The sequence below is a fragment of the Musca autumnalis genome, unplaced genomic scaffold (assembly GCF_047663935.1).
Source record: "Musca autumnalis isolate F117 unplaced genomic scaffold, ASM4766393v1 scaffold_2, whole genome shotgun sequence".
Classification (NCBI taxonomy): domain Eukaryota; kingdom Metazoa; phylum Arthropoda; class Insecta; order Diptera; family Muscidae; genus Musca; species Musca autumnalis.
The window spans coordinates 34,820,696-34,836,313 of record NW_027411755.1 but is presented as its reverse complement, the minus strand read 5'-3'; the positions used below and the strand labels follow the sequence as shown (position 1 = coordinate 34,836,313).

At 32.7% G+C, this 15,618-nt stretch overlaps 1 protein-coding gene across 1 annotated transcript in view; it reads left to right on the top strand.

Moving 5' to 3' along the window:
• The window catches only part of Ance-2, a 29,911-nt gene extending 14,825 nt beyond the window's left edge, over positions 1-15,086 (top strand). Inside the window, exons 5-7 of the mRNA XM_073965586.1 lie at positions 14,257-14,609; positions 14,679-14,851; positions 14,912-15,086. Coding sequence (XP_073821687.1) covers positions 14,257-14,609; positions 14,679-14,851; positions 14,912-14,925 — 540 coding nt within the window. The 3' untranslated portion in view covers positions 14,926-15,086. The remainder of the gene's footprint in view (positions 1-14,256; positions 14,610-14,678; positions 14,852-14,911) is intronic.
• The last annotated feature ends 532 nt before the right edge of the window (positions 15,087-15,618 follow it).

Sequence of the window (15,618 nt, the reverse complement as noted above, 5' to 3'; positions counted from 1 at the left end):
TTCATGAAATGTTCGGACCTCTTTAAAGCTTCTCATAACATATTCGGAATTCTATAGAGGCCTTATTAATATGTATGGTTCTCTATAAAGCTTCTTATAATATACTAGCCGACCCGGTCCGCGTTGCTGGCCCTTGTTTTATGTTACCTTTTATTAAATCATCAATTATATTTTTATTGCATCGCTAATTAGAGACTATAAATAAAAAATCTTCAGAAATGTGGGTGTCGATATGCAATTTTAACATACCGCCAAAAACTGATGACTTGAGGCATACATTTATTTCATCTGCTGCAATAGTATAACTGGAAGTGCTTGTCTGAAATCTAAACGTGATTTGCTTCTGAAATCCTTCAATCCTTCATTCGTTTCAGATGATAACTTCTATTTAATATTGCATGTGTGCCCTTCATTCAAATGAATGCCCAGTGATGAAGCTTTATCTATCGATATGCTGCGTTGTAATTTAAACATTTGCTTTCCAAAAAGACCAAAGCTTCGTTATGAATAACATGTGGTATTTCCAATGATTTGTAACGTATTTAAGAAAGTGGGAGTGGTTGGGTCTTATGGTTCGTAAGTTTTATATATAGCGCATTTTACAAAATATGGCGCAGAGCATAACCCGCATCTCCGAAATTGAACAAAATATATATCCTTTTTCCACCAAGTCCCATCCCAGTACATCATCTGAAAATGACATGGAAATTGGTTTAGTAGTTTTGGAGATATAACATATTTAAAAAGTGGGCCTGGTCGGGTCTTAAGGCCACAAATAAGTGCCTCGGGTCGGAGACACAACCACCATTGTCTATCGAATTAATTTTCAAACCCCGCTCCGCCGAAATTCAACAAAATATATAGCTTATTTTCATCCGAAATTCAACACACACCACAGGTCTTCCCTGTACATTCTCTGAAATTTATTTAAAAAGAGGCGTGATAAAATAGGGGTTTTAAAAATTGGGCATAGGGGAAGTTACCCTGCCCCCTAGAAAGTGCAACAAAATATACCCCCTTTTTCACCACGGGTGATCCCGAAATTTTCAAAATATCGGTTCATACCGACACACATTGTCTTTTATATAAGAAGATATACGTAATTTATTAAACTCTCAAGTGGAGTTTAGTCTAAGAGTACAATCGAGTAACATCGATTTGTAAGGTGAAAGTTCGAAGCAGGGTGAAGCTGAGGGTGGAAGTTCGGAGCAGGGTGGTTCGGAGAGGGGTGGTTTGGAATTACTTCAATCTCTCATTTCAGCTTTGCTTAAATAGCGTTTTTAAAAAATCGGGCATAGGGGAGGTTCCCCGCCCCACCGAAATTCAACGAAATATGTAGCCAAGGGTCCTCCCTGTACATTTATAACCAGAGCTTTGGAGTCGGAGTCTAGCAAATTTTGCTGGAGTCGGAGTCGTTAAAAAAGCTCGACTCCGACTCCGAATGCATTTCCTATTTTTGAGATAATTATCTCTAATCTTTTTTTTTATATGTAGATGCAGAACAAAATGTTGGGCAATTTTTTTTTTTTATTTGATAGATCAGTGGTAACTCTTCTAGTTAAGTGCACACATCAATATATAGGTTGTGAGCGTGAATAAAGAGCCTTATATTGGCATACATACATATCTCTCTGTAAACAGTTTACATGTACTGAAGGAGACAAGTAGAGAAATCTAAACAAATACAAAACACACATTCTGGGTTTACGAACCACAGAGTAAAAACATTTATTTATCTATAAATAATCCTTTAACAGATCGAGAGGGATCCAATATTCAGAAATCCTTTTACTGCAATTTTGTCTTTTTCGGAGTCGACTCCGGAGTCTGAGTCGTGAAAAAATGTGGCCTGGAGTCGGAGTCGGCCAATTTTTACCTCGACTCCAAAGCCATGTTCATAACATAACATATTTAAAAAGTGGGCGCGCTAAAATAGTGTTTTCAAAGAAGTAGTGCATGGGGAGGAACCCCGCCCCCTCCGAAATTCAAAAAATATATAGCCTATTTTCTCCACGGGTGTTTTCAAGAAAATCGGTTTAGCCGTTTTTGAGTCTATATGGAACATACAAACATAACATACACACATTGTCTTTTATACACTCCGGTTCATCTGAATAGAACCAACCAAAATTTGCCTACAAATACCGTTATATCTGACGATAGGAAAGAAATAGTAAATTATATTTTTGTGGACATGTAGAGTATATAGTAGCCGATATTTTCAATACTTAACATGTTTCACATGATCATGATCAATTTGATTACTTGTTCTTTGATCTGGAGACAGCCAGGTGCCCTTATGAATATCGAGATGATTAAATCTGGTACTGCAAACTACCATGTTTTTTGCAGCTGCAAAGTCTATCAGCCTCATACCATTGCCAGATGTTTCACTGTGGAGACTGAATTTTCCGACTGTTGGGCCAAAGATATTCTCCTTTCCAATTTTGGCATTAAAATCGCCTAGAATGATTTTAATGTCATGGGCAGGGCAACGGTCATAAGTTTCTTCTAGGCGCTCGTAATATATACTTTTGGTCTGTTCGACCTTTTCTTCAGTGGGAGCATGAGCGCAAATAAAGCTGATGTTGAAGAATTTAGCTTTTAATCGAATTGCAGCAAGTCTTTCATTCACTGGGGTGAAGCTGGAGACCAGATGTTTATACCTCCGACCAACTACAAATCCGCAACCAAACGCATGCTTTGTGTCATGGCAGCTATAATACAGTGCGTAACCTTTAGGTGTTGTTGTGACGCCTTTCCCAATCCATCGTATTTCCTGTATGGCGGTAATGTCGGCCTTGTACTTTTCAAGTACATCTGCCAATGCGTAAACTGTACCTTCTCTATAAAAAGTGCAAACATTCCAGGTGCAGATTCGCAGATCATGGTTCTTAAAACGTTTGCGGGGTTCGTCAACTTTAGAGGGGTTTGTTATTCTTTTCTGTCGTTTTTCATAGTTTTTCATAGTAGGCTGTTTTCAAGGGGAGGGTTACTAACCCGACGCCCAAACCCAAGTTTTTAACGTTTATATGAGAGAACGCGCGGCACATTTTAGCTCACTACCTTTAACACCCGTTAAAATATGGTGCCTTTGTATATGGTTAACCGGTAGAGCCAGAAATCTGAAATTTGAAATGAGAGTAACTGAAGGAACGTAGGATAGATGTACGAAAGGGTTTAAGAAATTCGAACTGTAAGTGTACGAAAAGTACTAACTTGTACTAAATTTTGTATCATTTGGTATTATGTGAACGGATAGAGCTAATAGCTTGAAATTTGATGGATAAGTAGGGTTGATATAAAAAGCTGGGTGTAATGTGTACCCATGTATATGAGAAGTACTAAATGGTACTAAATTTGGTACAATTTGGAGGAATGGATATAGCTGGAATCCTTAAATTTGGAATTATGCTTACTGTTAGAGTGTAGGATACTTCAACCAGAGTGTAGGATTGAAATATGGAGGTAGTTTGGGAAATTCGTACTTATGGGAACGAAAAGTAAAAATGGTACTAAGTTTGGAACAATATATATGGGTGATCGAATAGAGCTGGTATCTTGATATATAAAAGGGTACGAAGAGTTCCAAATTTGGTACAATTTGAATTTGGGTGGTCGGATAGAGCTGGAATCTAGAAATTTGTAATAAAGATTATTGATGTAGTATAGGATTGAGGTAGTTTTCGAAATTCGTACTTATGGGTAGGAAAAGTACTACATGGTACTAAATTTGGTACAATTTGCATTTGGATGATCGGATAGAGCTAGCATCCTATAATTTGGAATTGGGATTACTGTTGGAGTGTTCGAAAGTCGTACATATAGTTACGAAAAGTACTAATTGGTACCATATGTGGTACAATTTGGATTTGGGTGGTCGGATAGAGCTGGAAACCTGAAATTTGGAATTAAGATTATTTTTGAGATATATGATTGAGAAAGTTTTGGAAATTCGTAATTACGTGTACGAAAAGTACTAAATTAGATACAATTTGTATTTTGGGTGAAATGATAGACCTCAGATTTGGAATTAAGATTACTGTTGGGGTGTAGGATTGAGGTAGTTTTAGAAATTCGCACTTATGGGTACGAAAAGTACTAAATGGTAAAAAAATTGGTACAATTTGTATTTAGGTGATCGGATAGAGCTGGAATCCTGAAATTAGGAATAAGTATTACTGCTGGATTGTAGGATTGAAATATGGAGGTAGTTTTGTAAATTCTTACTTAGGTGTATGAAAAGCACTAAATGGTACTAAATTCTCAATTTGGAATTAAGAATTTCCATTTAGATTGTGATATAGAATTAGTTTTGGAAATTCGTACTTGGCTGTACTAAATTGTACAAAATAAATGGAAATAAATTTGAAACCTTTTGGTATTTGCTAAAATATAGACTGGAATTCTGAATTTTGGGATTATGGTCAGTGTTGGTGTGTAGGGCTGAGATATGGAGGTGTTTATAGAAATACGAGCCATACGTATACGAAAATTAGTAAATAGTACTAAATTTCATGCAGAAATAGAGCTGTAAACATTGGTATTAAGGTCAGTGTTGGTGCATAGGGCTGAGAAATTTATGTTATTTTGGAAATACGTACTATGAAAATTACTGAATGGCTGAATTAGAATTTGGTACAAATTGTTATCGAGTAAAATGGTTGAGCTGTAATTTTGAAATTCAGTGGTGGTATTTAGCGAACGGATAAAACAATAAATATGAAATTTTAAATGTGGCCGATTTTTTTGGAAATTGGAACTAATGGGTTACGAAAAAAAATCAGTGTTCTCCATTTCCATGTTAAATATTCGTTATTTGTATTTATCTCCTTTCCGCATACGGATTTCCGGGCACTTGAAAAATTCACGCGCAAAAAAATAGGTAAATCCACGCTGATTTCAAAAGTCCAAAACATATTTAAAAATTCAACGGCTATCCGAAAAATATTTAAAAAAATGGACGCCCATTCGGAAAATCCAAAAATTTTGTATTTAAAAATTCGAAAAATATTTTGAAAAAATCCACGCCGATTTGAAAGACCCAAAAAAGATTTTTTAAAATAATCAACGGCTACTAGAAATTTGTTTTTTTTTTTTAAATCCACGCCCATTTGACAAATCTAAAAATATTAAAAATCAAAATCAATCAACAAATATTTAAGAAAATCCGCACCTATTAGAAAAATCCACAAAATATTTTAAAAGAAGAAATATTTTTAAAAAATCAAAGTCTATTCGAAAAATCAAAAAAAAAAAAAAAAAAATACAAGTCTATTCAAGAAATGTAAAAAAAATATTAAAAGAAAATTTACGTCTATTCGAAATATCCCAATAATATTATTATATTTCTACGTCTCACAGAGGGGAAACATAGGCCTAAAGTTGCTCAAAACTCAAAATATGAAAATCGTTTTTTTATGAAAAAATGTTGATAAACGGCAACCAGATTTTTTTCTACATTTGCTATAACCATCCTCGACTTTGTAAGATTAACCAATCCAATGCAGCAGTCGATTGAACTCAGCCATACTGAAAACAAAAAGTAAATTTTCGAAAATTTATATTTTTCAAGATTTATTGTTTTTGTACAGTCTCCGAACAAGATTAGCATTTAAAATGTTCAGATTGATTTTACATCTTTGCTCTTTAATAATGGTGATACATATCCTCTTTATGATAATTTTTAAGATTACTACAATTTCAATAGTGAAAAAGTCTATTTCCCCGTCGTTTCCCGACCATAGTTTCTTCTAATGTTTTATGTGCTTGAGTCTCAAATATCAGATTCAATCATAAAAAATTGTGCATATTTGCGCCATTCCGAAAAAATCAAATTTTTCTCAACTAAAATATGAAATATTTTTATATGGAATTGCAAGGTTTACTCAAACTAAATTTTGCTCCGCCTTATAACCGGGGCTCTTATTTATCAGACTAAACCAACACCTATCAAATATGTTTGCATTATTCAGAAACATTCACGGCTTTTCTCATGTGAATTGAGAAAAATTTAATTTAAGTAAGTTTCAAAAAATAAAATTTGGAATGAAATATATGTATATGGGAGTCCCATAATGGGACTATATATACATCTGTACCGATTTGTTTGAAAATTGGCTCAATGTTTTTTTAGGCTAGTTCAGGCTGCATGTGTCAAATTTCAGTGATTTTGGTGCATTTTTATCTCATATCAGATGCGAATATATATGGAAGCTGCATCAAATCTGGACCGATTTTTATTATTTTCTATAGGATTAATCCTTATACAAAAGATATGCTTTGTGCAACATTTTATATCAATCGGACTATAAATGAGCTTTCTAGGGCTTTTGATCAACTTTTAACACAAATTTCCCCTCTGTCCGTCTTTTCGAAAAATCAAAAAAATATTTTTTAAAAAAAATTACGTCTATTCGAAAAACCCAAAACATATTTTTAAATAATCCACGTCAACTCGAAAGATCAACGTCCTTTCAAAAAACCAAAAAATATTTTTAAAAAATGCACGTCTATTCAAAAATGCCCAACAAAAATATTTTTAAAAAACCCCACGTCTATTCGAAAAATCCAAAAAATATTTTTAAAAAACCCCACGTCTATTCGAAAAATCCAAAAAATATTTTTAAAAAATCCACGTCTATTCAAAAATCCACAACAAAAAATATTTTTAAAAAACCCCACGTCTATTCGAAAAATCCAAAAAATATTTTTAAAAAATCCACGTCTATTCAAAAATCCACAACAAAAAATATTTTTAAAAAACCCCACGTCTATTCAAAAATCCACAACAAAAAATATTTTTAAAAAACCCCACGTCTATTCGAAAAATCCAAAAAATATTTTTAAACAAATCCACGTCAATTGGAAAAATCCAAAAAATAGTTTTAAAAAAATCCACGTCAATTGGAAAAATCCAAAAAATAGTTTTAAAAAAATCCACGTCAATTGGAAAAATCCAAAAAATAGTTTTAAAAAAATCCACGTCAATTGGAAAAATCAAAAAAAAAAAAATAGTTTTAAAAAAATTCACATCAATTGGAAAAATCCAAAAAATAGTTTTAAACAAGTGAGAAAAGGCTATAGTCGGCACGGGACCGACTATGTGATACCCTACACCACTAACTCTGTGAAAAATCTTTTCACTCGAAAACATTTCTTTTATGGAGATACGAAAGTTTTCACCTATCTGGCTTTTATACCAAATGACTTAAGGCGAACTGAACCAAAATAATTAATATTTAATTTTATATTTGACATCACCTACATCAATAGGCTTCTATCTCTGTGATCGTGATGATCCGATCAAAATTCCGGCCTGTAGTGTGATTGCAGAAAAAGTGGAAAAGGGATGCATTAACGACTATTGCGATATCTCTATTATGTGACTACCTACGCCAACCTACTTTGCATAATTTCACAGATCGGATTTTCTACTTTCTTAGTCAGGCTTTGCTTTTAGAAGGTCACCAACCAAAGGTGTGATATCCGTCATTATTATTAAAAACGCAAAAATGAGAAGTTGGGTTTTATTAGCGACTATTGCGATATCTTCGTTGTTAGACCACTTACGACAACCTACGTTACATTGTTGTAAAGGTGATATTTTATACTTTCATTGCCAGGTTTTGCTTTTTGTAGACCCCTTATAGACGCTGAGATATTTGCTTTGGAATAAAATGTTGACTTTTTCTCCAAATAAAGTTTTTGTTCATTCCGACCCCTAAATATTATCCGACCATCACCAAAATCAACAGGCTTCTTCCTCTTTGAGATCCCCATTAACTCTTAAAATTTCGTGACGATCCAATCAAAATTGCGGCCTGTAGCGTGATTTCCAAAAAAATGGAAAAATGGGATGAATTACCGACTATTGTGATATCTTTGCTATTTGGTCACCTACGCCGACCTAGTTTGAATCATTGTAAAGGTGGAATCTTCTACTTTCATAGTCAGGCTTTGCTTTTGGAAAGTCCCCAGCCAAAGCTGTGATATTCGTCATTATAACTAAAATCACAAACATGAAAATTTGGGTTTTTTTTGCAACTATTGTGATATCTTCGTTGTTTGATCACCTACAAGAACCTACTTTACATCATTAGAAAGGTGATATTTTCTACTTTCATTGTCAGGTTTTGCTGTTGGTATACCCCATATAGAAGCTGAGATATTCGCTTTGGAAAAAAACGTTGTCTTTTTATCCACATACGTTTTTTCCCCATTTCGACCCCTAAATATTATCCGACCATCACCAAAATCAATAGGCTTCTTCCCCTCCGGGACCCCCATCAACACCCAAAATTTCGTGACCATCCGATCAAAATTGCGACCTGTAGCGTGATTACAAGGTTTAGATGGACAGACGGACAGACGGACGGACGGACGGACTGACGGACGGACACACATAGCCAGATCGACTCAGCTCGTCGAGACATTCATTTTGATATATATAAGTATGGGTCTACGACCATTATTTCGATGCGTTACAAACTTTTTGGCCAAAACCAACTTATAATACCCTCCCCACATAGTGGTGTAGGGTATAAAAAATCCACGTCAATTGGAAAAATCCAAAAAATAGTTTTAAAAAAATCCACGTCAATTGGAAAAATCCAAAAAAAATAGTTTTAAAAAACTTCACATCAATTGGAAAAATCCAAAAAATAGTTTTAAAAAAATCTACGTCAATTAGAAAAATCCAAAAAAATAGTTTTAAACAAATCCACGTCAATTGGAAAAATCCAAAAAATAGTTTTAAAAAAATCCACGTCAATTGGAAAAATCCAAAAAATAGTTTTAAAAAAATCCACGTCAATTGGAAAAATCCAAAAAATAGTTTTAAAAAATCCACTTCAACTGGAACAAGTGAGCCAAGGCTATAGTCGGGTCGGGGCCGACTATGTGATACCCTACACCACTACCCCTGTTCATAAGCTTTTGACTAATAAAATTCAAAATATTAAAATTGGGATAGCTTAGCGCCTTTGCTCTGAATGTCTTCATTAACACAGGTAAATTTTTTTGAAACGCATTTAAGTGCATCGGCAGTACAACCCAAAAAAATGGAAAAGTGGGATGTATGCCAACCATCTTTCTCTGTTAGACCCCCATCAACCCCCAAAATTTCGTGAGGATCCGATCAAAATTTCGTAGTGTGATTGCACAAAAATGGAAAAAGGAATGCATTACCGACTATTGCGATATCTCTGTTGTTTGACCACCTATGACAACCTAATTCACATCGTTGTAAAGGTGATATTTTCTAATTTCCTTGCCAGGTTTTGCTTTCGATATACCTCCTACAGAAGGGAGATATTAACTTTGAAATAAAACGTTGGTCTTTTTTCCAAATATTTTTTTTGTCACATTCCAACCCCTGAATAATATCCGACCATTATCAAAAATCAAAAGGGTTTTTCCTCTGTGGGACCCCCAATAACACCAAAAATTTCGTGACGATTCAATTAAAATTGCGACCTGTAGCGTGATTTCCAAAAAAAGTGGAAAAATGGGATGTATTACCGACTATTGCGATATCTCCGTTATTTGGATACCTACGCCAACCTGCTTTACATCATTGTAATGATGGGATTTTCTACTTTCATTGTCAGACATTGCTTTTGGAAGGTCCCGAACCAAAGCTGTGATATTCGTCATTATTATTAAAATCGCAAAAATGAAAAGTTGTGTTCTATTAGCGGCTTTTGCGATATCTTCGTTGTTTGACCCCCTACGACAACCCACGTAACATCGTTGCAAAGGTGATATTTTCTACTTTCATTAGCAGGTTTTGCTTTTGATATACCCCTTTTAGAAACGGAGATATTCGCTTTTAAATAAAACGTTGACTTTTTCTCCAAATAAGTTTTTTTGCCCATTCCGACCCCTGAATATTATCCGACCATCACCAAAATCAATAGGCTTCTTTCTCTGTAGGATCCCCATTAGCCCCCAAAATTTCGTGACGATCCGATCAAAATTGCGACCTGTAGCGTGATTACAAAAAAATGAAAAAATGGGATGTATTGACGACTATTGTGATTTCTCCGTTATGTGGCCACCTACGCCAACCTACTTTGCATCACTGTAAAGATGGGATTTTCTACTTTCATAGTCAGACTTTGTTTTTGGAAGATCCCCAACCGAAGCTGTGATATTGGTCATTATTATTAAAATCGCAAAATAAAAAAGTTGGGTTCTATTAGCGGCTATTGCGATATATTCGTTGTTTGATCACCTACGAGAACCTACTTTACATCATTAGAAAGGCGATATTTTCTACTTTCATGACCAGGTTCTGTTTTTGGTATACCCCATATTGAAGCTGAGATATTCGCTTAGGAAAAAAACGTTGTCTTTTCCTCCAAATAAGTTTTTTGTCCATTACGAACCCTAAATATTATCCGACCATCACCAAAATCAATAGGCTTCTTCATCTGTGTGACCCCCATTAACCCTCAAAATTTCGTGACGATCCGATCAAAATTGAGACCTGTAGCGTGATTTCCAAAAATGTGGAAAAATGGGATGTATTACCGACTATTGCGATATCTCCGTTATTTGGTCACCTACGCCGACCTAGTTTACATCATTGTAAAGATGGGATCTCCTACTTTCATAGCCAGGCTTTGCTTTTGGAAAGTCCCCAACCACAGCTGTGATATTCGTCATTATAATTAAAATCGCAAACATGAAAATTTGGGGTTTATTTGCGACTATTGTGATATCTTCGTTGTTTGATCACCTACAAGAACATACTTTACTTCATTAGAAAGGTGATATTTTCTACTTTCATTGTCAGGTTTTGCTTTTGGTATACCCCATACAGAAGCTGAGATATTCGCTTTGGAAAAAAACGTTGTCTTTTTATCCACATAAGTTTTTTGCCCATTCCGACCCCTTAATATTATCCGACCATCACCAAAATCAATAGGCTTCTTCCCCTCCGGGACCCCCATCAACATCCAAAATTTCGTGACGATCCGATCAAAATTGCGACCTGTAGCGTGATTACAAGGTTTAGATGGACAGACGGACAGACGGACAGACGGACGGACGGACGGACTGACGGACGGACACACATAGCCAGATCGACTCAGCTCGTCGAGACATTCATTTTGATATATATAAGTATGGGTCTACGACCATTATTTCGATGCGTTACAAACTTTTTGGCCAAAACCAACTTATAATACCCTCCCCACATAGTGGTGTAGGGTATAAAAATCCAAAAAATAGTTTTAAACAAATCCACGTCAATTGGAAAAATCCAAAAAATAGTTTTAAACAAATCCACGTCAATTGGAAAAATCCAAAAAATAGTTTTAAAAAAATCCACGTCAATTGGAAAAATCCAAAAAATAGTTTTAAACAAATCCACGTCAATTGGAAAAATCCAAAAAATAGTTTTAAACAAATCCACGTCAATTGGAAAAATCCAAAAAATAGTTTTAAACAAATCCACGTCAATTGGAAAAATCCAAAAAATAGTTTTAAAAAAATCCACGTCAATTGGAAAAATCAGAAAAAAAAATAGTTTTAAAAAAATTCACATCAATTGGAAAAATCCAAAAAATAGTTTTAAAAAAATCCACGTCAATTGGAAAAATCAGAAAAAAAATAGTTTTAAAAAAATTCACATCAATTGGAAAAATCCAAAAAATAGTTTTAAAAAAATTCACATCAATTGGAAAAATCCAAAAAATAGTTTTAAAAAAATCCACGTCAATTGGAAAAATCCAAAAAATAGTTTTAAAAAAATCCACGTCAATTGGAAAAATCCAAAAAAAAAATAGTTTTAAAAAAATCCACGTCAATTGGAAAAATCAGAAAAAAAAATAGTTTTAAAAAAATTCACATCAATTGGAAAAATCCAAAAAATAGTTTTAAAAAAATTCACATCAATTGGAAAAATCCAAAAAAATAGTTTTAAAAAAATCCACGTCAATTGGAAAAATCCAAAAAATAGTTTTAAAAAAATCCACGTCAATTGGAAAAATCCAAAAAAAAAAATAGTTTTAAAAAAATTCACATCAATTGGAAAAATCCAAAAAATAGTTTTAAAAAAATCTACGTCAATTAGAAAAATCCAAAAAATAGTTTTAAACAAATCCACGTCAATTGGAAAAATCCAAAAAATAGTTTTAAAAAAATCCACGTCAATTGGAAAAATCCAAAAAATAGTTTTAAAAAATCCACTTCAACTGGAAAAATCCAAAAAATAGTTTTAAACAAATCCACGTCAATTGGAAAAATCCAAAAAATAGTTTTAAACAAATCCACGTCAATTGGAAAAATCCAAAAAATAGTTTTAAAAAAATCCACGTCAATTGGAAAAATCAGAAAAAAAAATAGTTTTAAAAAAATTCACATCAATTGGAAAAATCCAAAAAATAGTTTTAAAAAAATCCACGTCAATTGGAAAAATCAGAAAAAAATAGTTTTAAAAAAATTCACATCAATTGGAAAAATCCAAAAAATAGTTTTAAAAAAATTCACATCAATTGGAAAAATCCAAAAAATAGTTTTAAAAAAATCCACGTCAATTGGAAAAATCCAAAAAATAGTTTTAAAAAAATCCACGTCAATTGGAAAAATCCAAAAAAAAAATAGTTTTAAAAAAATCCACGTCAATTGGAAAAATCAGAAAAAAAATAGTTTTAAAAAAATTCACATCAATTGGAAAAATCCAAAAAATAGTTTTAAAAAAATTCACATCAATTGGAAAAATCCAAAAAATAGTTTTAAAAAAATCCACGTCAATTGGAAAAATCCAAAAAATAGTTTTAAAAAAATCCACGTCAATTGGAAAAATCCAAAAAAAAAATAGTTTTAAAAAAATCCACGTCAATTGGAAAAATCCAAAAAATAGTTTTAAAAAAATCCACGTCAATTGGAAAAACCAAAAAAATAGTTTTAAACAAATCCACGTCAATTGGAAAAATCCAAAAAATAGTTTTAAACAAATCCACGTCAATTGGAAAAATCCAAAAAATAGTTTTAAACAAATCCAAGTCAATTGGAAAAATCCAAAAAATAGTTTTAAACAAATCCACGTCAATTGGAAAAATCCAAAAAATAGTTTTAAAAAAATCCACGTCAATTGGAAAAATCCAAAAAATAGTTTTAAAAAAATCCACGTCAATTGGAAAAATCCAAAAAATAGTTTTAAAAAAATCCACGTCAATTGGAAAAATCCAAAAAAAAATAGTTTTAAAAAAATTCACATCAATTGGAAAAATCCAAAAAATAGTTTTAAAAAAATCTACGTCAATTAGAAAAATCCAAAAAATAGTTTTAAAATAATCCACGTCAATTGGAAAAATCCAAAAAAAAAAAAAAAAAAAATATTTTTAAACAAATCCACGCTTATCGAAACCCAAAGACATATGTTTAAAAAATCCATGCCTATCGGAAAAATTCAAAAAATGCAAGAACAATAAAAAATATATGTTGAATAATAAAAATAATAATATTATTTTTTTTTAATCCGCGCCTGCTGGAAAATTCTAAATAACACTGTGCAACATTTTTAAGGTGATCTTGTGCAAACAATTCGAACTGAGGATTTTTTGAAAGTACAGACCCAAACGACAAGAAACCCTAGTTGGGTTTTGTTGTGTCAGATCCAGCTCGGATTTTATGGCCCCATATAAACATTGTTAAATATTGAGTTTTTAAAGAAATTCGGAGCTACATATCTCGGAGCTGTATATCTCTGAAACCAATGCGAATCTTTTTCTGACCTCTGAAGAAAATTTGTAGATAAGGGCAAGAGTAAAATATTTGGAGAAATAGTGAACTCGAAAAACTAATTTATTGCCTCAAATTTCAACATAAATGCAAAAATGCCACAATTTTTATACATTTCGCACCGAGAAGTATTTTATTTATTTATTACATTTATCATATATTGAATATATATTCAATAGAGGGAAAAAAATTATAGCATTAGCAGCTTAGGCCATCAGATATAATACTTTATCTAAGATACAATTTTAATAACAATTGATGGGTAAGAATTATTTTAAAAAATCCAAGACTATCTCTAGAAAAAAGTTGGTAAAAAACCAAAACTATGTAAGGCATACCTCTAAAACATTAAATAATAATCCACGGCTATATTTAGCCTCTTAAAAAATATTCATAAAAAATCCACGAGTAAAAAATGCATTATATGTATTCAGCCTCTAAAAAACAACTTAAACAACTCTATAGATCCAAATGCCATCTAATATCTTCTTCTCTTTGCTTTAGGGCCTTCGTACAATCTTCTTAATACCGGTCTTCTATATTTTGGAACGTTATCGCCTAGATGTCCTTGACAAGACAATGAACATCAATGACAATTGTGCTTATTGGCGTTTAACGGAAGACTATACAGGAGCAGAACCTCCGGTTGTACGGACCAATGAAGATTTCGATGCACCTGCCAAACTCCTAATGGAAGTTGATGATCAATATACAACACAAATACTAAGTATTGTTCTGCAATATCAGCTATTGGAACATTTTTGTTCCGCCACAAATCAATATAAACAAGGTGATGCAAATAAGGCATTGGATTTGTGTGATTTAACTGGTCAGAGAATTGTGGGAGAGAAAATTAGGTAAGTAATTTCAGAATTATGCTAATAAATATCAATTATTATGTTATTTATTTTTATTATGTTTTTCAGTCAAGCCATGGCCTTGGGTTCATCGGTTCCATTTAAGGAAGTTTTAACAACTCTTTTGGGTACAGATCAATTAAATTTGCATGGCCTTTTGGAATATTATCGGCCACTGTACGATTGGTTGGTGGAACAAAATCGTTTGGAAAAAAATGAAATTGGTTGGGAGAAGTCGGAGAGTAAGTTATTTGTGATATGAGTGTTTGTTGTTTTTATTGTATTTTTTCTTTTTTTTTCAGAGTGTCAACCCTAATATGCGCTTGGATAAAGCTTTTCTTTGTTTTGTAATTTATTAAAAATGTTAGCATAGTTTTAGGCTTGTAATGGGTATTATTAAACACTGGGTGTTTCAGTTGTAAGAAAAAAAGTTATTGTTTTTGTAGTTTTAGTTAAAAATAGAAGAAAAAAATAAAATACATTATTATATGCTCTGTTCCAGAACCTGCAAGAATCTACTATTTTTTACTACGATAACATTTTTTCCTTTATGTTATCGAAAAATATAGCAAACATTTGTATATTCTTGCAGTACTGGAACAGACCATTTGTTACAAATTCTTGGGTAAGTGCTTGGCCAATCTAACCGAGGAACCAGTTTTCCTAAATAAGACAATAAACATTTTAAGTGTACAGTGAAATAAATACCTGGGAGTAATTGTGGATAGGAAACTGAAAATTGGAAAGACAATATCCAAAAAGGGCTAGTAAGGCCCACAGATGTTGGCCCAAAATGGGGTTTTAATCCTAGGATTATACTATATATAGAGAAACATAATTAGATCGATAAAAACATACACAGCTTCAAAAAGTACAAAGAATGTGTTGATTAAGTATTAGCGGGGCATTAAGGACTACATCAATAAGGCATTTAGAAAAAATTTTCTTTGTCCACCCCACTAAAATATTCTACGGCTCACAAAGAGTGAGCCAATAGATAATATTGTAT